Source organism: Lates calcarifer, linkage group LG12, assembly GCF_001640805.2.
Source record: "Lates calcarifer isolate ASB-BC8 linkage group LG12, TLL_Latcal_v3, whole genome shotgun sequence".
Taxonomy (NCBI): domain Eukaryota; kingdom Metazoa; phylum Chordata; class Actinopteri; family Centropomidae; genus Lates; species Lates calcarifer.
In genome coordinates this window covers 21409225-21434192 of record NC_066844.1, presented here as the reverse complement: position 1 = coordinate 21434192, position 24968 = coordinate 21409225, and the positions used below count along the sequence as shown (strand labels likewise).

The following is a 24968-nucleotide window of genomic DNA, read 5'->3' as shown; positions in this document are numbered from 1 at the left end:
CAAGTTAGCTTTTTGTGTCACATCAAATCAGATAAATCAACATGAACTTTAACATTAAATCTTTATTCATTAAAATAGCAATAATAAGATGCACCATTGTCTATGAAAATATTCAATTTTATGTCACCAAAATCTCATAGTTTCAACTTTCATGAATTATACAGCCAAGATGGTTTGAGTGAATTTTTCAGTAGCATTTTTTAAAAATATGTTTTTTAGATGTTGTGTAGGGTCCAGTCCAATTCAATTAATATTCACCTGTGCTTTGTATTTTCTAATTCATTGGGTAAATTAATAAATACCTATTTGAAACATAAAACTTACACTCTCTTGTCTACTTTACAGCACACAAAAAACGTGATGCTTGGGCAACTACCCAGCACTACAGCCTTATTATTATTATTACAGACGCTGGCAGGTTGTATCTGATTACCCGCCATGCAATGAAGGTCATTACTCGACAATGAAGTGGTGATATCAAAGCTATTAATACAGATCAGATCTGGAGTAGGAACATGTGGTACCCGTCCGTCCTCTCAGCCCAGTGGTTTCTTACTGTCACGCTGCTGGCCTGTCTGCTGCTCTGGCTCAGAAAGAAAGGTCAAGGTATGCACACAGTATGGATATTTGTGTCTTTGTGTGTTTGTGACAGGACTATCCTGTCTGTCTCTGTTTCAGTCAGTGCACTTTTTATTACATTTTAATGTGTGGGACCAGCCCGCACATTGCATTTGCCTGAGCATTGCTTTGGGAAACTTTTGACAGGTAATATTTTGTGAAATTGTCACATATATTTACCAGGCAATAAATCCACAAGCAAGATATGTTTTGACATGTGCAGTTATAGGAATGACTGTGCAGTTTTACAGTAATGGCGATGGAGTAAGGGGAGGGGTTTCTGTTTGTTTTATAGATAGCAGCTCTGTGTCTGCATTCAGAGATCCTGAATCTATTTAAAGACAACTCTGATGAGCTGCCTTCAAGAGACGAGCCTCCTACTCTCACCGTTGTCAAACTGAATCTTTCTGTTTCATTTTAATCAATTCCTGCAGCCATCAGTATCAGTAATTCACATTCTTAAACATGATTGTTGCTTTTATTTTAAGTTTATACCACACTGACTACAGTATTAATATTGACCTTTACATGCCTGTTGTAGTTCTACCTTAATATGCAGAGAAAATAAAAGCATGTCAGTATTGTCGGTGCTTAAATTAAATCAGTGATTGAACAAAGACAGTCACAACACGTCGCCAGACACACACAGACAAGCCTATACCCACATCTAAGTGTAGTACTGTGTTGTATTTAATTACTCATCTTATTCATAATTCTAGACATGAATAGCAGACCAACAAGATATAATGTCTCTGTTGGTGGAAGAGGAGACAATTAGAAAGGGAAAATAACTTAGTTATGTCATGGGGGCTTTGGGGTTTGAATTTCTTCTATACAGAAAATGTATATCCAAAGAAACTGAGTGTGAATTTAAAATATATATATATATATAGGTTTTATGAGTGGGAGCCATCAGTTTATAATACTCAGGGGTCTTGTTAGTGCGCAACTAGTTTTATCTACTTGGAAGGCATGACATCAATCTGTATTGAGTGGTACATATCTGATTTGCTGAATTCAGAGGAGACAATTTGTTTTTCTTAATAAAGGAACTTGTGCAAAATATATGTATGTGCATTTTCCGCAGCATGCAGTCCTCAATCACCAGCCTATCAGCTGCAGCTCAAAGCAAAAGACAAGATAAGGCCAGTGGGAGTAAACTAACCTGCCATGTACAGATAGTGGCCTTCACTAACAAAATGGATACGAGAGAAAATGCTGAGGAATAATGCTCGAGCAGGTGGTTTTTTGTAGAGAGGGTCTATCATGTGAGTGAGAAGCTGCCTTGTAAACTGGAGTGAGTTATGGAGCTTGTTTTCTATGATAACAGCTGATGATTCAGCTGTAGAGTGGAGTCATAGACACAGTGCAGCTGAGGCTGGATCACTGTTTGAGGTAAAGTGGTATCGTTTGTCCTCTTCAGGTGGTGATGACCTTTCAGCATCTGAATTTGAGAGCAAGAAGTCCTCGAGCTCTGATCCAGTAGGGGATGCTGGTAAGCCAGACTGAAATTAAAGGACTATTATTGTCAGTTTGAATATGTAGAGGCAGCAGGAAATGAAGGAAATGATCTAAAATTCAGTTCCAGAGATCAGACATGTACAGATGTCTAATATACAGTGAATATGGATTGATGGCTACAACATTGAATCACAGTGAATGTTAACAGAGATTCTGATACTGATACTACAAAAAACATACTTTAATGTCAAAAATAAAACAAATGTAATTGATATATAAAACCTAAAATGAATTGCATGCAATAATGAAACAATAAATTGTAACAATAAATTGTAAGTAATTGCCCAGTTCACCACACACATCTAAGTCACTGGTGTTATCAGTGTTTTGTTACATGAATTCTTTACATAAAACATTTATACATACAACTCTGCCTCTCCTCAGAAAGGTGAATTATTATTATTATTATTATTTTAATTATGGCTCAACCTTAAATTGTTTAAAGCAGGCTACATTTGTGAAATGAATGTATCTGAACACAGAGAAATCCTGTAGGAGCCCCTGCTGTAGTCTGCATAAGAAGTAGAATAAAACTAAAATTTATTTTTTACCTTGCCAAAACTAAAGGTACACAGGAACAGCTTTAAAACACCAACATTACTGTCCTGGAGTGGTCAGGGTCCAGATTTCAAAACAATCCAGAATTTGTGGCAGAAGTCTTGGATGAGGATGAGGGGAGCTTAACACTTTTAATAGGCACTGTGTGTGTGTGTGTGTGTGTGTGTGTGTGTGTGTGTGTGGTGTGTGTGTGTGTGTGTGTGTGTGTGTGTGCGTGCGTGTGCGTGTCTAAATGTGCTTGCGCAACTATGTGTGCCTCGATGTCTGCCAAGAGGATAGTTAAGCTGTGCACCCTTGCAACTGCTATAACTTTCCATAACAGGCAGGCTCAGTTAGAGGTGAGAGGCTCCTTGCACTCCACACACAGTGAAGCAGGGTGGCTGGGATTTTTACACTCAAAGCCTCTTTCCCTCAGCCAGCTTCAGCTCCAGGACCATGGCACAACTGGCTCCCGTCGACCCCACCAAGATAGGAGTGGGTCGGGCAATCGCTGTGCTGACCTCGGGAGGCGACGCTCAGGGTAAGTGGAGGGTTTCCAGGGTGGTATGTGAGTGTGGAGTGCCAAGGCTGGGCATGTCTGTTGTTTGTATGCAATAGCAGGTGGCTGAGAAGACCTAGTGAGTGGAAAGACAGTAATTAGTTACTCTGCAATGCCAGGGTTTAATGCCAAATAATGAAGTATATACGTTCTAAAATGAGTGAAAACCTAAATATTAAGCGACACTACTTTTATTCCCTTCTTGCCACATTCATGACAGCATCTCCCTTTTATATCAAATCTGACTACTCATAATATTTTATTACCAATAATAATGCTTTAATGACCTGAACAGTTATCTAGATGTCTGTCTCATAGCTTATCTCATGGCATAACTTATGGGAAGGGTAACATGGACTTCTCCATTCAAAGCTGCTGGGACCACAGAGTGAGACAGATGCTCCTCTGACCTTTAACTTGACGAGGAATATCTCCACTGTGACCTTTTAGGAAGTGTGTCACTGACCCCACACACCCCTGTAGTGTGAGCGTGTGAGGCAATGAGCCGTCCATCTGCCTATTTTTCTACGTATGTGAACTTTGTAAGACCTTTGCAGAAGTGTGTAAATGCATACCTGTAAAACTAGAGTCCCTCACTCTTCTCCTTTCTCATTTGTAATCATCATACACAATCCTCATTATAGCCTTACTTTTTAGTCATCTTGACATCCTTTAGTCCAACTTCCTGTCCTTTATCCTGTCTCTCTAACTCTGTATCTGCCTCTAATTTTAGAGGCATGACCTTTCTGTCATGTGTTTATAAAGTGGTGAGGTTGTGAGTGAGAGGGCCGTCCTACTCTAATTCTCTCTCCTCTCCTCCTCTACACTGTAAGTGGAGATGCTCCTGGCACCCCTAAGGTTAATCTATCCACATCTTGTCCTTTAAGCAACCCCCCTTGAGTGTTGAGAAAGCAGGCAGAGGCCCACTTGCCTTTCCTGCAATATAAGCTTCCCACTATCTCTGACAATCTTACTGTTAGCAACAATTACATCACAGTCTATAGTATGATTTTATCATCTGCCTTAAGTTTGTGTTGTTGTTGCGCCCATGTGATGTTCAGCAGCTGCAGCAGCAGGTTAAGGTGAACTCTAAGCAAAGAAATGCTAAAATTAGTCAGTTATCACGAGCTGTGCAGCATCAATGTAACATGTCATGCACTGAGATATAAAACTAAAGACAATCTACCCAAAATCCATGAAAGGTTTCAAACTTCATATAATTGTACCTATCATCTTTAAATATATTATATTTATAAATATATATAAAATGTGCATTTGTCAGCTACAAAAAAGTAACCCACATGTTTTGCAGAAATATAGAGCACAAACCTGTGTGTGAGTGCTATCATAATATAATTACAAGTGCTAATGTGCATACATACTGTGCCTACAGGTATGAATGCAGCTGTAAGGGCCACAGTTCGAGTCGGACTTTACACTGGAGCCAAGGTGTTCTTTGTCCATGAGGTAAATACTGCTTCTGTTTGTTTTTTAAATTATTAATTAATTAATTAAGTCTTTACAATATCAGCATAAATATATCAGACTGTGAAAATTTGGATTTATTGAGAAGCTAAAGGGCTGTTCATTTGTTTGACTGTCCAAAACAAAAAAAAAAAATAAATTTACAATGATATAAACTACAAATGATCTCAAATGAGAAGCTGGCACCATGTGAATGTTATGCATTTTTGTTTGAGAAATTACTTTAACAGTTAATTTACTTTTAATTGACGAATTATTTTAGTGCTATTCCACTGCCTAACATCAGCAAATGCCTCTGTAAAAAACAAAACTTGTTGAACTGAAATAGGAGCAGGTGCCAGAATAAAAATATGCCTGTATCATTAAGCCTAAAGGTCCTTCCCAGCAACAAGCCCTTTTCAAGGAGGTGACATTGTGTGTGTTTGTTTGTTTGTTGACAGGGTTACCAAGGCCTGGTGGATGGAGGAGACCATATCCGTCCTGCTACTTGGGAGAGTGTGTCAATGATGCTGCAGCTGGTGAGAACAAGCATGAGGATGTAAAAATATATTTATCTGCATGTTTGTTGTCTCCACTGTTCTCACAGTCACAGTCCAGCCTTATTTTTTGAGAGTGGTATGGATGATGTGTGTAACTCTGTAGTCTCTTTCTACTGTGCAGTACTGTAGGTCAAATGCCATTTAAATGCCAAGGTTCATTAAATAGCCAGACTTATTGGATCTTAGACAAGGTTTCAGATGATCTTACCCCCTCTCCTTGTCTGGCTCCTGGTGATTCTTGTTTTGGATTCAAACACTTCCTTCTTGCCTGACATCAGGGTGGGACAGTGATTGGTAGTGCCCGCTGCCAGGATTTCCGAACCAAGGAGGGACGCACCAAGGCTGCCTGCAACTTGGTCAAGCTGGGCATCACCAACCTGTGTGTGATTGGAGGTGATGGCAGTCTGACAGGTGCCAACCAGTTCAGAACAGAGTGGAGCGAGCTGCTGGCAGACCTGATCAAAGCTGGTGAGAGCAATGGCCATAAAATACACTGTCCAACATGTGAAATGATTCTATTTATACATCTGCTGCTCTACAATAATATATAGTACAATTTACTACACTTGGTGTGTCTGAGATTTTTGCCTCTTTAACCTTTGCTCAGGTAAGATCACCCCCAATGAGGCCAAGTCCTCCTCTCACCTCAATATCGTTGGCATGGTCGGCTCCATCGACAATGACTTCTGTGGTACCGACATGACCATCGGTACAGACTCTGCCCTGCATCGCATCATAGAGATAGTGGATGCCATCACCACCACAGCACAGAGGTATACATTTACTGTAGGTATTTATATGTTGATATGTTGTTATTTTAACTCTGTTGACTTAACATGTGTCATTCTGCAGTCACCAGAGGACGTTCATCCTGGAGGTGATGGGCCGGCACTGTGGGTGAGTACAGCCTGTGTGCATGTTGTGTGGTTACAAAGCTGTATTTATCTATGATTTTTAAAAATGACACTACAACTAGGTGGCTGTAATATAACTGCTACATCTAAACTGCTGGTTATACACCTCTATAAAATAAATTAATATTCCTCTGAACTGCCTTAACATCTCAACTAAAGAGGACTAGTCTACAGTTATACTAGCAGCACTGTGCTCAGTGCTTTGAGCTAAATGCGAACATCAACACGCTAACAAAGACAATGCTAATATGCTGATGTTTATCAGGTTCTATGTTTATCATGTTCACTGTTTTATTTTAGTATGTTAGCATGCTAACATTTGCTATTTGGCAATTACTACAAAGTGGAGCTAAGGCTGATGGGAATATTATTAGTTTTGCAGGTTTTAGGTAGTTTATTGGATAAACTGGTCTCACAAGCCTTTCCTAAATAATTAAAACTACCTCTAATATGATGTATATCATGTTAAGACACAGTTTGTTTGATGAAATATTTTCTGTATTAGTATCTTTGTGTCTTTTTTTTCTAAATGCCATTTTAAAAGCTTTACCATTCCACCAAGAACTCATTTCATAACTTGTCAAATTTTAACATTTGAAACATCAGCAAAGAATACATTACGTTAAAACATTATTACATAAAGTCAAAAGTCACAGTTGAATCCCAGCTAATGACCCTCTTACCTGCAGCTACCTGGCTTTAGTGACAGCTCTGGCCTGTGGTGCTGACTGGGTGTTCATCCCAGAGATGCCCCCAGATGACGGATGGGAGGAGCATCTGTGCAGAAGACTGACAGAGGTACATGTCTTGTCTCGCATCATCTTTGTTGACTGGTTTGAATCTGGCTTTAAAAAAGTTTTCCTGTTGATCTTAATGCTTTTCTCTGTCCCTGTCAGCAAAGAGGTCGTGGCTCCCGTTTGAACATTATCATTGTTGCAGAGGGAGCGATAGACCGCAGTGGTAAACCTATCAGCTGTGAATATGTCAAACAGGTCAGTAATGACAGTACTCTGACATGTCAGCACTTAGGATTGGCTCTAGTGATGTTAGGCAGACTGCTCATAAATTATCTTTCTGTCCAGCTGGTATCAAAGAAGCTAGGCTTTGACACTCGTACCACCATCTTGGGCCATGTACAGAGAGGTGGCACCCCTTCTGCCTTTGACAGGATCCTGGTAATATCTCATTTTTATACATTTTTAAAATCTGTTGCTTCTCTGGATGCCTGTCTGCTCTCTCATGTCTTATTCTGATTCAGGCAAGCAGGATGGGTGTAGAGGCTGTGATGGCTCTGCTGGAGGCCACACCAGAAACTCCTGCGTGTGTGGTCAGCCTGTCTGGTAACATGGCTGTCAGGCTGCCTCTCATGGAGTGTGTGCAAGTGGTGAGTCAAATATTTCCCATACTGTACACAAAAAAATCTTAATTCTTCAGTTTATACAAAATGACAGTTTTTCTGATTTAAGTCTCTGTTTCCTTTTTGTCTTTTCACCTTTTTCCACATCAGACTAAAGATGTCACCACGGCCATGGCTGAAGGGAGGTTTGAAGATGCTGTGAAGCTCAGGGGAAAGTGAGGCATGCACTTTTGTATTATCCAGTTAAAATTCTCAAGTGTTGTATTGAGTTTCAAATGTCTGTACATTTCTGGTCATTTCTGTCAATAGGAGCTTTGAGAACAACTGGAACACTTACAAAATGCTGGCTCACCTGCACCCCCCGGATACAAAGGTCAGGAACTGCACTTGTACTGTGTACATAAACTGTCTCTCTGTCAGTAAGTCTCCATGGAAAATACATTTGTTCTGACAAATGTCTCTGCGAATTTGCCTGTGCCAGAGTAACATCAACATTGCCATCTTGAATGTGGGAGCTCCGTGTGCTGGGATGAATGCTGCAGTCCGTTCAGCTGTCAGGATTGGGCTTCTCCAGGGCCACCAGATGTTGGCAGTGCACGACGGCTTCGACGGCTTGGCTCATGGAAAGGTAAATTCTAGTCATGCGTACATAAACAAACACCTTTGTGACAGTTAATTAGCTTTACTTTGTCAATGCATAGCCTACACAAATGTCTCTGCACAGATTGAGCCCATTGGTTGGTCTGGAGTGGCAGGATGGACTGGAAAGGGGGGCTCCATGCTGGGAACGAAGAGGTGAGACATTTCAATAAAGCTCTTGGTACAGTAATGCTGCTACATGTTTCAATGTACTTGCACTTTATGAACACCAACAGTCTTGATTTTAACTAAACACAGAGCAGGTGTAATCTACTCTAATTCTGTGTTTTTCCCTTTTCTTAAGAGCCCTGCCTCATGAGTTCATGGAGGAGATCAGTCTGAGCATCACTAAGTTCAACATTCATGCTGTAATCATTATTGGAGGCTTTGAGGTGAGCAGATATAATATGGAGGTTTGGCTGGAGTATTGCTGTTGTACTGTTGCCTACACACACACACACACACTAAAAATGCAACATGTGAAAGTCACTTTTTCTAATTTCATCCTTCATGTCTTCATCAGGCATTTATTGGAGGTCTGGAGATGGTGCAGGCAAGAGAAAAGTATGAGGAACTGTGTGTTCCTCTTGTTGTTATTCCTGCTACTGTCTCCAACAACGTTCCAGGATCTGACTTCAGTATTGGAGCTGACACTGCCCTCAACACCATAACCATGGTAAAGTCCTTGTAGTACACAAAAACAAACACAAGACAGTCTAACATAGACCTAACCTTAAATCTAAGACCTACTCATCACTGTATATTCTTATTCTCTCTCTTTCTTTTTCCCATTTTTCTCTTTCTCCTTATCAGACATGCGACAGGATCAAACAATCTGCTGCAGGCACCAAGAGGAGAGTGTTTATTGTCGAGACTATGGGAGGACACTGTGGCTACCTGGCAACCATGGCCGGCCTGGCATCTGGAGCTGACGCTGCCTACATCTATGAGGAGCCTTTCAACATTCATGACTTAGAGGTCTGAACTTATTACTGCATAAGAGCTGAACAATGACATATATCAATGGGGGATGGATGGACATTTATAAACTCAGTGGTCTGATAGCTGATTTGTTTGTAGGTGAATGTGGAACATCTGGTGGAGAAGATGAAGACCACAGTGAAGAGAGGACTGATTCTGAGGTTTGTGGGAATTTATATCCTCTCTTGTCTGAACAGAATCAACTTTGCACTCTGTGGCTCACTGTGGCTTCATATCTCATCCAGTATTCTACTTGTGTTTCAGAAATGAGAAATGCAATGCAAACTACACCACAGATTTTATCTTCAACCTGTATTCAGAGGAGGGCAAGGGTGTGTTTGACTGCAGGAAGAATGTACTTGGACATATGCAACAGGTGTGTGTACACTCTGTGTAGATCTTTTGTTTGTTGTGTTACAGACTCATTATTTTCCATCCAATACGTTGCTAGAAACATAAGACAACCTCTTTCCTTGTTGTTAGGGTGGAACACCCTCTCCTTTTGACAGGAACTTTGGCACAAAGATGGGCATCAAGTCTGTCCTGTGGTTGACTGACAAACTGAAGGAATGCTACAGACACGGTGAGGACATGACCTCACTAAGAACACACAATGTTTGTGTACTTTTATTGTGCTGACCTCCTGTGCTCCCTGAACTGATGTATTGTTTTATTTTTAATCTCAAACCTCCAGGTCGCATCTTTGCCAACTCTCCAGATTCAGCCTGTGTGTTGGGCATGAGGAAGAGATCTTTGGTGTTCCAGCCTCTGGCAGAACTTAAAGAAGAAACTGACTTTGAGTAAGACTTCATTTCTATCCCTTCAGTTTATTTATTTATTTATTTATTTTTAAAGCTCTTACTCAAAATCCACAGGCACATCAAAGTTTATATATATATATATATATATGATGAAAACACTGATAAAATTGTTATTGTTGTTTGACAGGTACATATGCACATATGCAGCTATCTGTTAACATGTTAGCTATAAAGCTAAAGCTAACATGTTAGTTATCAGAAAAAAAGCTCATGTTAGCTATAAAACTAGCATACTTTGAAATTGCTTTGGAGTCTGTCTGTCCATATTGTGGTGTAAAATTGCTTTGTCATTGAGAATTTTGCTTTTGTTGTTTTCACTTGCCTTCTTGCTCTGACTCTTGCTGTTTTTTCCTGCAGCCATCGTATTCCAAAGATACAGTGGTGGATAAGGCTGAGGCCCATCCTGAAAATCCTGGCCAAGTACAAGATCAGCCTGGACACCTCTGAAAAGGCTGCGATGGAACATGTCATCAAGAAGAGAGGCTTAGTGCCCCAGTAGCCTTCCTGTGTGATTGTTCTTGCCAGTCAGGACCTGACATGACCTGACTGTCTTCTTTTTGAAGCACTTTGTAAACTCTGTCTCTAAAAAGTGTAATATAAATAAAGACAGTGATTGTATCACCAACCCAGACAGCAATACTCACAATAAACGCTCAAAAGTCACACTGGTATTTTTATTTGATAGAAAATTTAACTGATGAGCTAAAAGCTAAAAGAGCTCCAAAGGAAAACAGGTGTAAGCAGATATCTGCCAGGTAAAGCCAGCACACATTAACTAATTTCTGTCTCTTGTCCTTTTTCTCTGCTTCTCTTTTTCACACTTCTAATATAATATAATAATAATATAATAATGATAAAACCAGCAGCCCCACCTGAAGTTTCAGCATGATTGTTGAAATATGGCTGATCGGCAGTGGGTCAAGAGGGGGATCATGAACCTGTGCCCTCTACTGGATGTGTTCCTACCAAATATTTTTATTCATCAGTATACTCACCAATTACAAAGAATGTTTATAAACCATGCTTGAACTGAAAGGCTATCTGGGATAGTAGTCTATAGGCTATTTGGTGATTCACAGTGGCCTCAAAAATAATTTCATATTGTTGTATTTCATGGGGATTGAATTATAGATTAATTATGAATACCAGGACAGTAATATTGTTATTTTTAAGCCACTTCTGTGTAGCACTGTTTAATTTACATTTATTTACTTTATGTTGTGTGCAACAGCAGGGGAGTGTAACTGAGATTTACTCAAGCATTGTACTTAAGTATATGTTTGAGATACTTTAAGTAATTCTATTTTCTACTACTTTATTGTTGCTGTTTTGAGTGCATTATTTTTTTACTTATAACACATTACTTCTACACTGTGGCATTGCTGCTATCAGCGAAGATAAAAGTAAAAGATTTGAGTACTTCTTCCACCATTGGTATGGAAGGTAAAGCCCCTTGTTTCTGAGAGATGTGTGTAGCCGTGGTTTGACAAAATACAAGCGGACATTAATGTTTGAGATATCTATCTGTTAAATGGTTGTCAAACCAGTAGGTGTTAAAACATACCCTCTTTCTGGTTTCTAACTGTGTGTGGTTTTGAGCAGATATTTGGACAAAACTACATTACCCATAAGTCCACATATTTCCGGGTAAAAGCGGATGTGCTGTCGGATTGGTTAGCGAACACCTTTCAAAAACAGTGCGCGAGTTGTGCAGTTTCCATGATTGTTGAGGATTTGAATCTTTTCATTTAACTTAAGTTCAGCAGCAGCCGTACCGCTGCTTGAAAGTCTGTTATTATGTCGAGCGATTCTACATCTTATCTGCTGTAAATAAAGGTTTTGCTACAAAAATCTCCCGCTTCAGGTAACTCGCATTTAACGCTCTCAGTTACGTTAGCAAACGTTAGTTGAGCAGTGTCATATTGTGGTGGACGATGTCGCTAACGTTAGCTAACAGCTAAGCTCGCTCTCTTTATCGAGACATAAAACTACAGCAACTAAACATTAACTGACGTGTCCTCTACAGCTGTCGACATGAAGTGTTTGAAAGCGGACGAGTACATCAAGCTGACCGCCTCTGTGGAAGAGACGGAGCATTTACTGCAAGAACTAGAGGTTAGCACAACATTTATCACAAGATGAACCACTCGTGTTCCCTAGTTACATTACAAGTTAATATGATTTTACTAGACTTAGAGAATGTAATTGAAGTGCTGACTTTTAACCCAGGATTAAACACACCCAAATGAGCGCAGTTGCCTTTGCTGTGTTAGGTATTAGGGATATTTTGTGTATAAAATACAAAACACCTTACAGATAATTCTCTCATGTTGAAAAGAGAATCTAAACCAGTTTGTTTTACATTCTGCAGAATTATCTGAAGAGTCGACCAGGCCTCCAGGGTCGCACGCTGTTTGACAGGGTCATCAGAGCCTGTAACCATCAACTTGGAGCTGGATCCCCTGACTCTGACCATGTCAGTCAGTTGGTAAAGCTAGTGGAGCTTTCCCTTCATGGCTATGATATTTCTGCAGCACTTGCTCCTCAGAGCACTCCACTGTACATGGAAAAGATCATTTTCCATATCGTCAAGAAGCTAAGCTCGCTAGAAGCTCACAGTCAGTGCAGCCATGTCGCTGAGTTGCTTTACAGCAGGCTTACCCCAGCACAACAGGTATGTGTCACTGTTAATTGTGCAGTATATCCCTAGCTATACACTGTGTGACTGCTTCATTGCTGTCAGCATTTACAATATTTGTATGGTCTGTAGGGCGAAGACTACTCTGTTCTTTTGCGGAGCTGCTTCTCAGTGCTCTGGACTGGACTAGCTGCTGCCAAAGACAGGAAAATCCTGAATCCCCGGGACAAACTCCACTGCCAGTTCCAAGCTCTGAGCTTTCTCCTGTTGTTGGACACAGAAAGCACGACTCCTTTCCCCAAAGCTCCCACATACACAGAGGATGCCATCGCTGAATTTGAGAGTAGCTCTGGAGCGATGAGCAAGGAGGATGCTTCGTTTCTTCTCCAGGAAGTACGCTTGCTTTTCAGTAGATGCCAGACTGGTGGTCGAAGCTTGGAGGAGGACAGGTCCAAGCAGTATATTGAGACATCAAGTGCATATGTGCTGTTTGAAATGCTGCTGATTATAGCTAGGGTGCTTTGTAAGGCTGGCCACTACAATCTGGCCTCTACCTTCCTGAATGAAATTGAGAGCAAGGTTAAGGACTGTGCTGACTGTCCGTGTACAGCTCTGTTGCTTGGCAAGCGAGCAATAAAAGTTTATTCAACAATGAAAGGCTGGTGAGGAGAACGGCCAGGCTTTGACAGAGTGTGCTAGAGCCTTGAGGTCTCTCTCAGCGGACCTTGAAAACAGAGAGGCTCATGCGGTTCTGGAAGGGTGTGGACTTGTGGTGTGGACTGTTGAGAATGGCCACAGCAAGGGATTAAGTGGTCCTGTACTCCTGGCCTGGTTTTCTTTCCTTGAGGAGCACCAGGAGCTGATATTAAAAATGCTAAAGAAGGTGTGTGCAGTTATTGACAAAGAAAAATAGTTCTTTTAAGTCCATCAAAAAATGGATTTAATTTACCCAATTATTCAGAGGTCACATATATTTTTTTGAGAACTTGCTGATGTGTGGCTTGTTTTTGTTTACAGAATTTGACATGTCAGACTGAGGGCAGCAGATTGCAGCAGGCCCTTTGTTTCAGTATTTACCAAGGCTTTGTATTTGCTTATGAGAGCATGCTTGCATCACAGGTGAGGATAACATCTGTAACATCCAAGTTCATGATAATGATAGTAATGCTAAAACTGAAAATGACATAGGTGAGCACATGCTTGCAACATGTTTCAGCAGTTCTAAATGCTCTTGAATTTAGACTTTACCTCTGTTTGTGATTTGTTGTTATTAGCTGGAGAACAGTGATACACTGGACAGAGTGCTGCTGTACTGCCAAGCCACAGCTGGACAGATGATGACTGAACTGCGCAAGCTGTCTAGTGAAAACCTTCTCATCAAAGCAGGTGATTTTATTCTACTTAATATTGTGAGGTCACTTTTAGTGTTTCTGAAATGCTCCCTTAAATTTCCAGGAGTGCTTCATATATAGACACTTAATATGTGATTATGACATTTTTCTCATTTTGTGTTCACTGTGTGTCTTGTAGTGATTGCTGTGAGCAACTTAGCCTGTGGATTGTATAACCGGCGTCTCTATGACCAGGCCTTCACGCTAGTTGAAATCCTCTGCAGGGATCTGTGTAAGAACTGCCCCGCCTCACTGTCTGTTGATCGGGTGAGCTCTTCTTAAGTGTGTTTTGTTTTATTATGCAACACATTTCACTACTTACTGTGTCATTGCGTGCCTATAAGGAGGTGGCTTGGATAGATGTAACCCTAAATGATCTTAGAGTCATGGGGGAATTTGTTTTACATATGTATTTGTGTTTATTGTCATCTGTACTGTTATCGTGGCCTCAATCATTTGTAATCCATAAGGACGTTTACATTGTCATCACCTAGTTGAGCCGGCCCTTCATGCTAGCCGTGCAGACTTCTCGGCGGGCTGGACAACTGGAGCGAGCACTGGACTGGGTGATTCTGTGGCTGAAAGCTCTGGGGGACCAGATCCCCTCTCATATGGCTGAACCGGTCTCTCTGTGGGTGAAAACAAAGACTGACGCAGCACGTAACTCTGAGGAGGACATCCGACTCAGGTACAGACAAGTTTTAATGAGGTCACTTACAGAAGTAAAATCTCAAAATAATTCCTGTGCAGATATGTAATGACTATGTGTTCTGTTGTGTGTATCACTGAGATTTTTGAATTGGTGTTTTATTCATGTGTTAAGAAAAATTAATGGAAAGGAAACTTACATTGTTGGCTTGTCATGAAACAGGACATTACGTGATGGTTTTGGCCCCGACGTCCCTGAAGAGGGAATAATGCTCTGCCTTTTGGGGGAAGAGCTACGTGCCTATAAGGAGGTGGCAGCAGACACTACCCAGGAGCGTTACAACACACTCTGCGATCTGCTGGACATCTGCCATGAGGAGAGCTCCTACACACACCTACGTGCTGTCTACCTCTGTGAAATGGCCCAGGTTGTGTGTTTCCAGGATTTCAGTGAACAGACTGACTGGTAGGAGCTTTTATTTTGCATCATTTTACAATGAGAAGTGGTCCTTGGACACAAATTCACTTGGTTTGCCAGCAGTCAATCTCAATGTTAATGTGGCTTCATGACAAAACAAACATATTATGTGCTGCCTGGCTTTGGTGAATTTTGTGGCATTTGCAACAACAACAACAAAGTCTATTTAGTAAAGGCTATAATGTATAGGTGTCCTGTGTGAATGGGGTATACATGGCAAACGTGATGTCAAGGGAAGTGGGTCAGGCCTGGCACCTGAGCAGTGTTTTGGGTACTGCGTGGTTTTGTGCTGGGAATATGTGGATGTCCCTGGGAGTTGAGAAAGCTAGTCTGGTGCCCCGCTGGGCCAACTTGGTTAACCTGTGTCTGTGTTTATTATGTATCTCTGTAACCAGCTCGGCAGTTGATTTTACCCATGAAGCTTTACGGCTACTGGAAGAAGAACCAGAGACCACAGAGAATGTGGATAGACTGAAGGATGACAAGGCCCATGCTTTGCTTTGGCTCTATATCTGCACTCTTGAGAAGAATCTTCAGGAGGTGAGCACTGCTGGATCTCTCAGGATATTATGTGCATGTATTCATGAGTCACCTTTTTTGTTTTGTTACTGAATAATATGTTAAATTGTCTGTGTTTCTGTCTTGTGTGTGTGTTTCTTCTACATATGTCTTAAGTTTACTGTAGTCTTTTCTGTTCAGTTAAGCAGCTTAATAATTTGAATTGTGGTCTGAATTAGAATTGAAACAATTGATTTAAACTGTATAACTCAACTTTAAATTCTGTATGTTTTCGGTCAGGCCATTGAGAAGGACAAAAAACTGCGAGAGTTGCGTGAGCAGACACGGTGTGTGGCCAATCCCATTGGAACCAATGATTTTGATTATGAAGATAAGCAGAAGACACAGGACAGCATTCTGGTCTATGAAGGCCTGCATTTCAACCTGGCTGCAGAGAACAGTAGGAACCTCTTTGTTCATACCATCACATCATCTTTAACTAGACACTAGTATCATTATATATGTTATACTAGTTGTTCTGCTCCTGAAGGCATCTCTGCCATGTATCATTGGTGGGTCTAATCTAAAATAGATTATTTATAATTCTTTTTCTCTGTGTGTGATTAATCCCTTTAAGAACTGTGCAAACCTTTGGAAAGAGCACTGGAAGAGTGGTCTGCTCTTCTGCAGAGTCAAGTTCTGCCTTCTGTCAGGAACCCCAAACAGACTTGTAGCTCCATTGCTTTGACTGCGGCTCTCTTCAGACTCATGGGAAAGGTAGTAATACAAGATGTGATCTTTTTGCATGTTTTTGGGTCTCTCTTCAGCTCCAACTGGATTTTTAGCTTCTATTAAACACGCACATATAACCACCTCATTAATTCACAAAGCTTTATATGAATCAGGGATATTCATTTTATGTTTCTCCCATTTTATGGAGAGAATTTTTATGGATTGACTACAACAATACACAGCGCAAATCAGTTATGAATCAAATAAATTTGGTTTAAGGCCTTTGGAAAAGCTGCCACCCTCATTTGTAGTTGTATTTTATGGTATATCCTGGGGTCAGTTTGTTCTAATTAGCTTTCATGTTGTTGGTAATTACAGTATCTGTGTATTAATCAAATGTTCCTTTTCTCTTATGCAGCCACTGAAGGCTTTGGAAGCTTACCAACTTGCTATTGGACTTTCACGCCATCTTGCTGACACCCATGGTTGTGCCAGCTCCCTCTGTCAATCAGCCAGCCTCCTCCTGGATATGGGCGCCCCTGAACTGGCTTTGGTAATGCAGTTTTGTAATGATTATTCTTGGCAAACCGAGTATATCACTTCATATCAATAATGATGTTGGTAGATATTTATTGTACCATTATTATATGAGAAATTGCACCCTAATGTAACTGTCCGTTTTTAGGCCCAGTTGGAACAAGCAGAAAAAAATCTTACCTCAGATATCACTGCTGAGGGACCGTCTTCCCTCTCGATGCTGGCAGTTCTGTTGAAAGCTCAGTATTACTACAGCACAGGCCAGGTAGGTAACATGTCTGCCAGCAATATTTCTCACATTACTGGACTTCTACTGTGCAGCTAATTGCCCCTCTTCTCTTTGGACACATTTCAGGTGGATCGTGGAGTGCCTTATCTGTGTGAGGTGCTTAAAGAAGTGAATGAGCAGAGACAGTCAAAAAGCTGGTACCTGCTGCGTGCTCGGGCTCTGCAGACATGCAGCTCATACCTGAGTTTGGACACGGCTGCACTACCACAATCTGAGCGCTGCCGTATCACACAGCATGGTTAGCAGAAGCATTTGCTACATTTTCTATAAACAGGCGGCTATGTTTTTTTATTTTTCACTGTGAGGATGTAGTGGCTATAGCCAAGTACAAACCTCTGCTTGTGTTTCTCAGGTATAAATAGCCCAGACACTGCCCTGTATGAAGGCCTGAAGCTTCTCTGCAGCCTACTGGTCACTTTAGTGGGGAAAGGGCTCTATGGGACTAATGGCAGCAGCTCAGATGTGCGCTTCATCGACCAAGGTACATTTGTCTCAGACATTAACTGACAACTCATGGGAAAGCTGATAATACTTCACTTACATTATTTTTTCAGTTCTGTCAGCTATGTATATTCTTCTCTCTCTCCCCCTCTCCCCCTCCCTTGGTTCCATGAATAGGAGATAACCTTGTGCTGAAATGGCAGCTGCTCTCAGAGCTGTTAACCTGCTCTATGAGGATGGTGGCTGTTAGGAGCAGCTGTGGGGCCATCAATGACGCCAGGCTCCAATGCCTAGAAGCTCTTAAACTGGCCATCAAGCTGCAAGCACTCAGCCAGTATGTACATATATATTTCAGGGGGTTAAAATGTGAATAGTGAAACAGGGTCCAAAAGATAATTTGTGCACTGATACCATCACAGCAGTGCTCCTTTTGTTTTGTGTGCTGTTAAACTTACAGTGTTCTTTGAACCTGTTGATTTCTCTGGGACCATCCTTGATCAGTAAACGCACAATATAAATATATATATATAACGTACTCTTATTGCACTTTATGAAGCTTTTTATAAAATTTATTTAGTCTCTTAGGTAAGTGCTGATTTCAGTGGCTGTACCTCGTGGTGTTGTGATCACACCGTCTTATATTAAAAGTTGTTAAAGGTATTTTGCAAGACTGTTAGACTATACGGGTGTGCCCTTTAAAACTGGCATGATAACCAAATCTGTTCTACTAGTACATGCTTACTAATACTTTATTTATAGCGTACCAGGCCAGAGCGCAGCACAATACATAAAACCAACATATTGTATAAGCTTTTTTGATGGAATTCACTCTTTTAATGTCATTGTTTTAGATGTGCTGAACTGCTCGTGATGAAAGCTGAGTTGGAGCTGATGCAGGGGGAGAGAGAAGAAAGTGGAATTGATTTAGACAAAGTCAGAAACCTTCTGGAGCTCTGCACAGGTCAGTTAAATACACAGATCCACCAGTTCAAATAGTGTTGGGTGTTGATTCAATGTATCATTCAGGGACTTTCAGAGAAACTGTATAGTCATGATGTGATCATATTGTGTTATCTGCATTACATCAGACTTACTGTTGCAATGTTTTACTGAGCTGCATAATGGACTTTTGTTTCTTTTCCCCAGACTTTTCAGATCAGGTGCAGAAGGCAGAGGTGAAAATCAAACCGAGGAAAGGTCGCCCAGCACAGAAATCTCAGTCTCCCTTACCTCCTGTGGAGGATGATTTTAAGGGCATCCTGAGTACTAGGTGGATTGCTAAAGAACCTGTAGTTAGTGATCTGACCAGCTCCCCGCCACTCAAAGCCCAGCCTCGCCGCTGGCTCTCCTCTCTGGCACATGAATCTGACTGCCAGTGCCCCTGCTGCTCTGAGCCTTGTCTGGGCCGTGCAACTGCTCGCTGGGCAGCCACACAAGCTGATCTGATTCTGAAGCTGGATCCCAATGAAGCCAAAGTCAGTTTGAAACTTCAGTGGGCAACATTAGCTCGCTGTAAGAGCGTCACTGCCAAACTTGGGGCAAAATTGGCTAAACTCTTCCCTTCCTGTGGCCCCACCAAAGGCTCCTCTAAACCCGCCCTGATGCAGGATGTGGTGGGCCGGGTGTACCTTCGCATGGCCCAGTCTGTGCTGGAACCAAGGCATAGCAAGGTCTGTGGTATATGGAAAGTATTGGAGGCTGGCTTAGCATTTGTTGATTCCACTCCCTCTCCTGTGCTAAGACCTGTGAGAGCAGGCCTAATGGCAACTAAAGCCATAGTGTCATTGATTACCTTGGCTTCCAAAAAGGGCTGCAACCCAGAGGAGCTGTTCTCAAATGCTTGGACTTGGAACACACCAAAAGAGGTTGAAGAGCTGAAATCAGAACAGAAAACAGTTCCTCCCTCATCATTGCTTAAAAAGTCAAAAGACTCTGTTAAAAACCCTGATGTTCCTGACAAAACAAAGGAGGCAAAGAAGGTCAAGGCCGTCAAGCCCAAGATTCAAGTGACAAGCTCCTCAGCCAGAGGAAAGGGGCTTGTTCCCATGACTCCTGTAATGGTAAAGGCAAAACCTTCAGTTAAGGAGCTCAGCGCTTTTGACTTCAACACAGTGGTGCCTACTTTGGCTTGTACTCCTGTTCAAAAGGTGAAAGCTCCTGCCTCAGTGCAGAAAACACTGAGGACTGCCCCAAAGCTACAGTTTCATGTGTATGAAGAGTTGTCACCGGTTCAAGACAAAGCCCAACCTGTGCCTGCTGCCCCCAGACGCACAAAGAAATCACGTTTCAAAGTAGGTATCCAATCAGAGTGGAGGTTTTGTTACAAAAATATATAGCTTTTTGTGTGTGTTTATGAAAAATGTCTTTATTTTATAACTTCAATACAGGTGGAGTTTAGCGATGAGAGTGACTCAGAGGCTAGTACCCAAGCAGAGCCCAAAGAGAAAACAGATGTCCCTAAAAAGAGACCAGCAACTAGAAGAGCTGCCCAGAGCGCTAAAACAGCCCCAGATCCACCTGCAGAGAAGATCCTACCTAAGAGGCAGGCTAAGGGTAAAAAAAGCACTGCGGTGCCACAGGCCATGTCCTCTGAGGATGATGAGAGTTTGGTCTGTAAGTCTGCATCAACAAGAAGAGGAAGAACCAGAAGGGAGCTGTCCAGGACAGAGGCAGAGACACTGGAGGAGCCAGACAAAATGAGGACCATTGAGGAGGAAACGAACGAAGTTCTGGACATGAGCATTGAGCAGCTTAGGACATCAGACACTGAGACTGAAGACAATCCTGCTTCAAGTAAAAATTTCGGTGTGTATTTTGTGCACATGGAGAAAATCTAAGTTTATGTAATTACATTGCATGAGTTTAAAATTAGCAGTTACTATAATAATATTCTTAGTTAGGTTTTTATCATCATTCACAAGCTCTAATCTCTTCCTTACCTCTCTGTAGACATTGATTTTGAAGTGTTGCGGAGGGATATGTGTTGTAACTTGGAGAGAGACGACTTGTCTGAGCTGAGGAGCAGAGGTCATCTGAGAGTAGGTCCACAAACCCACCTCTCTCATTCAGACACCAGGCCAGGTGAGTTGCTCATGATATCTTTATGGTATCTCATTTCATGGAGATGTAATTCACAGTCTGATTATATGTAGTGTGTGATTACAGTGAAATTAAAAAAGTGGAATTTGTACATTATTTTTAAAGGTCATCTACATCAATGCCTGACAATATGTGTGTACCAGAAAAAGGAAATATGCCACATAGGGCTGTGGTCTCTTAACTCTTTGCTCAGCTGTGATCACCAGCCTCTTATCCAGTTTCCTTTTTTTTCCCTCCAGAGAATCTCTCTCTTGAGGATGTTCAGTTGTTGCTCCGCTCAGCCTGGCTGGCCCTTCAGCACTTCCCTTCTCCGACCATTTACCCAACCCTCTGTGGTCTTCTGGCTTTGGCACTGGGACAGCAGGACCCCATGACTACAGCAATGCTACATGCTCAGTCCTTGGGCATCACAAGCCGCCATCGCACAATCAGGCATTTAGCCAGTTGTCTCAAGTAAGCACATCTGTAATTGGGTTTAGTGCTGATTTATGGTTTTGCACTTTGGTCACAAAAACTCAAGCAAAAAGCATTTTTTAAATACCCGAGTCCAACATTTTTAACATTTATAATACTTAATATTTATTTACATTATCACAAATTGTGTGTTAAACACTTTCATCGTTTTGTATGGTTCTTATAGGAAGCTGAGAAAGTCGTCCAGTGAATTGGCTGACAAGATGGATGCTCTGAGTCTAAATGAGCTTGGTCCGACTTGTAATGAACAGAGGTTGGCTCAGTTGGAGAATATCTTTTCCTTTCCCACTGCTGACTCCTCATCTTTCCCCCAGAACCACTGCCAAGAGTTTATCCACCAACTTCAACACCTTCCACCAGGTAAAGTAATGAATACTGTTTTGATCTCTGTAGCAAAGTGGGTACATTTCCATGTTTGATTTATATGGTTTGCACATCAGTAATGCATTCTGAGAGGCTAGTAGAAAAATATCTCATTCCTCTCCCATAACAATACTTCCTGAGGAATAATTTTACTGCGTGACCGTGCTTGGTAAGTTAAGCAAAATGTGAATTGTATTATATCCTTTTTTCTGTTTTACAGGGGTAACAGTGTGTGTGATGTCTGTGCTTGGAGTAAAACCTGGTGAAATAGGCGACAGCATCATAGTGACACGTCTTGAGAAAGGATCTGTCCCTGTCACTGTTCATATCTCCACATCTAAGCAGCAGGTGATGATAATAACACAGTTCAGAATCTAGGAAAAATGGTCACAATCTGAAAACAGATAATATATCATATTATGTGGGAGTAATTTAAGCCAGGTCTAAGTTGGCTTGTGATATCACTTGGGGTGCAAGTTTTATCTTAATGATTCCAGAAAATGACTTTAACTTTGTTTGTCTCTTTGTATCGTGCAGTACCCAATTAGCTGGCTCGTGCAGGAGATGGATGGTATTCAAGTGGAACAGAAGGTTGTGAGCTGTGTGTCTGAGAAAGCCAAGTGGTGGGAGGGCCGCAGGGCACTTGACTCTCGAGTTGAGGTAAGTGATGAGAAAAGCTGAGAAGACATGGGGGGCTTCGCCATTCCTGCATCACTTAAAGTTACACACCTGAAGTAATACTTTTTTGGTTATTTATGTTTGACAAAGAAATGTTACTGAAACGTTGACTGAGTGAGTGATTGTTTTGTCTCAGCACCTTTATTTCTTTCTTCCAGCGACTATTGAAAGAGATGGAAGGATTGCTCGGATGCTGGAAGAGCTTTCTTCTACCCTTTTCATCAGATCCAGAGCTCTCCAGTCAGGCCCAGCACCTTTGCAAGGCTTTGTCTGCCAGAGGAGTGACATGCAGTGAGGAGATATTGAAGGTGTGGTTTTTTTTTTTTTTTTTCCCATTTCTTTTCACTCCCTGGATCCTGTAGCACCAGCACTCAACCTTACATTCCATCTTGATCTCAAAAGTAGCTGGAGCAGGAACAGCAAAGCAACAATTACTTAACTTCTGGTTTTTATTTCAGGCTGTGCTGTCTGCATTTCCTGAGCTCTCCCAAGAAGATCTCCAAAGATTTGCTCTTGGAGTTTCTCCGCAGTGGGACACAGAGTGTGACCAGCTTCTCCATACAGCTGCGTCCCAGCTTTCAGAGCGAGACAAGCCTTACGGTCATGTGGTTTTCATCCTGGACAAGGTTGGTTTCATCAGCTCGATTAAATACTATCCTGTGGTCTGACTTGTACATAGACGGGCTTTTTGAGAGTTAAAAACAACTTTAATGCCCTGTTCTAGTGTGTCCCTTGTGAGGCAGAATAATGCCTAAGCATAGAAGTATCACCTTCTATCTTGTTTCCTTTGCAGTACCTTCAGAAGTTGCCATGGGAGAGCATCTCCATCTTAAAGTCTCGCTCTGTCAGTCGGATGCCTTCTCTGCACTCACTGATTGGACTGAGCGTTCAGAAAGAGGCAAGATTAAACCCCATAAATATAATGTTCAGTGGAGCAGATGTAATTTACGCACTGACAGTTAAGTTCAGTGGTGGATACAGGCCTCATTACTTAAATCTCTCCCTGTAGATGGACTCTCACTCCATCCTAAAGCAAGGTGTGGATTCAAAGAAGGTGTTTTACGTGCTGGACCCTGACGCCAATTTAGGAAACTCTCAGGAACGATTCAAGGAATGGTTTAGCAGGTAAGACCAATACACAGCGTTAAACGAGAAGATTAGATTTCCTCCATCTTTTTGTCACTTCCTCTTTCTTTCTCGTTTACTGCATTACTGTTCTCCTTAAAGTAAACTGGACTGGGAGGGTGTGTGTGGTGTTGCTCCTGACACTGGTGAACTGGAAGAAGCTGTGGCGACCAAGGATCTGTACATGTGAGTTTGTGATGATCTTAAGCATTCTGAAAGGGAGAGGTGTTTTGTATGTTTAAAAATTCAATTAATATATTGTTTTTTAAATTTTTGTTAACTTTATATTTTTGTCTACGTTTCTCCTTCCCTGTGGTCCTTTAGTTACGTGGGCCACGGCGCAGGCGCTCGGTTCCTAGACAGTCAGGCGGTCCTAAAACGGCAGATGAGAGCAGCCTCTCTGCTCTTCGGCTGCAGCAGCGCTGCTCTGGCAGTGCGCGGGGATCAGGAAGGACAAGGAATCATTCTCAGCTACCTCATAGCGGGCTGGTGAGACATCTGTCTTTGCATGCAGTTGAATCAGTTAATACTGTCAAATTAATTAATACATATGTTTCTAACAATTACTTAAAATAGGATTAGAGCTTTTAGAATTCTTGATAGGGCAGATTAAATAACTGAATTAACTGACTTTTTCAGTGGAGTTTTGCTCTGACCAGGTTAAAACCAGTAACTTGATGAATCACATTTGCACACTAGTTATTCAGTTAACATCAACAACATTGAACATTATTTGGCAGATATATCATGAACACTGACTATGACTGACCTTTTTTCTCTCCTTAGCCCATTTGTTTTGGGAAACCTGTGGGATGTGACAGATCGGGATATTGATCGCTTCACTAAAGCCTTGTTGGAGTCCTGGTTATCTGCTGGACCTGGAGCTCCCCTCCTGGATTATATGGGCCCATCACGTCAGGCCACACACCTGAAACACCTCATAGGAGCCGCACCTGTGGTCTACGGCTTACCTGTCCACTTGCAGTAGGTGGGCTGGAGAGCTAGTACTCTTCTATAAGCAGGATGTAAATAATCCATGCAGTATTTCAACATTATTGTTTTGACACACAAGCTGGAGGATGTTTTTTTAAAAAGTTTTATCAAAATTAATATACTGCATTTTCTTAATTTAAACCAATCCATCAATTTTTTAAACCAATGTAACTATAGTGTGATTTTTTTTTAAAATATCTTAGAATTTTTATTTTAATGTGTTGATTCAATGTGTTAACGATTGTTTTTTTTTTTTTTTTTTTTTAATAAATGTGCTCTCATGCAGTCGGTGTCTGTTTTAGAAATTATTTTGCAATTACTCACATTTATGCAAAGAGATGGGGAAAAACCTGAACCAGGGTATTTATAGTATTCTAGAAACAAGAATGTGCTGTGTGAAATGTGAACAAGTTAGATTTTACACATATAGATCTTGTAACATTTAAAAACGTTTTGCCTGTATAAAGTTGGCTCTTGAAGTACTTAGTACTTAGTACTTAGAACTTAGTACACAGGGATTAAAATGCAGAGTTTGGATAAGCAGGTCAGAGACAAAGGCCCTAGAGGTCAAAAACAGGAATATCAAGAACATTTAATGATTAAAGTTTTAGTT

General features: G+C 41.3%; 2 protein-coding genes across 2 annotated transcripts; both read left to right on the top strand.

The window, feature by feature from the left end:
• The first annotated feature begins 500 nt into the window (after positions 1-500).
• On the top strand, positions 501-10634 carry pfkmb (phosphofructokinase, muscle b). The gene is made up of 24 exons (XM_018673471.2): positions 501-606; positions 2042-2113; positions 3113-3217; positions 4629-4702; positions 5161-5238; positions 5538-5727; positions 5867-6032; positions 6112-6156; positions 6863-6971; positions 7070-7165; positions 7256-7348; positions 7432-7557; positions 7681-7745; positions 7840-7903; positions 8012-8158; positions 8255-8325; positions 8474-8561; positions 8693-8845; positions 8983-9147; positions 9250-9311; positions 9415-9526; positions 9634-9733; positions 9845-9950; positions 10329-10634. The coding sequence occupies exons 1-24, from the start codon at positions 516-518 to the stop codon at positions 10468-10470; spliced, it is 2520 nt and encodes an 839-aa protein (XP_018528987.2). The 5' UTR covers positions 501-515; the 3' UTR covers positions 10471-10634.
• A 147-nt stretch (positions 10635-10781) lies between these two features.
• Positions 10782-24616, top strand: espl1 (extra spindle pole bodies like 1, separase). The gene is given in 33 exon segments (XM_018673470.2): positions 10782-11835; positions 11998-12086; positions 12343-12645; positions 12742-13263; positions 13265-13492; positions 13627-13728; positions 13884-13995; positions 14140-14267; positions 14495-14688; positions 14872-15114; positions 15522-15666; positions 15925-16084; positions 16262-16401; positions 16775-16909; positions 17042-17158; positions 17249-17420; positions 17535-17663; positions 17801-17957; positions 18475-18584; positions 18770-19914; positions 20011-20428; positions 20573-20704; positions 20962-21175; positions 21363-21556; positions 21780-21907; positions 22097-22219; positions 22396-22545; positions 22696-22863; positions 23031-23135; positions 23247-23362; positions 23465-23548; positions 23687-23851; positions 24149-24616. Coding segments are annotated over 32 exon segments (6522 nt in total). The 5' UTR covers positions 10782-11835; positions 11998-12005; the 3' UTR covers positions 24351-24616.
• Positions 24617-24968: the final 352 nt, after the last annotated feature.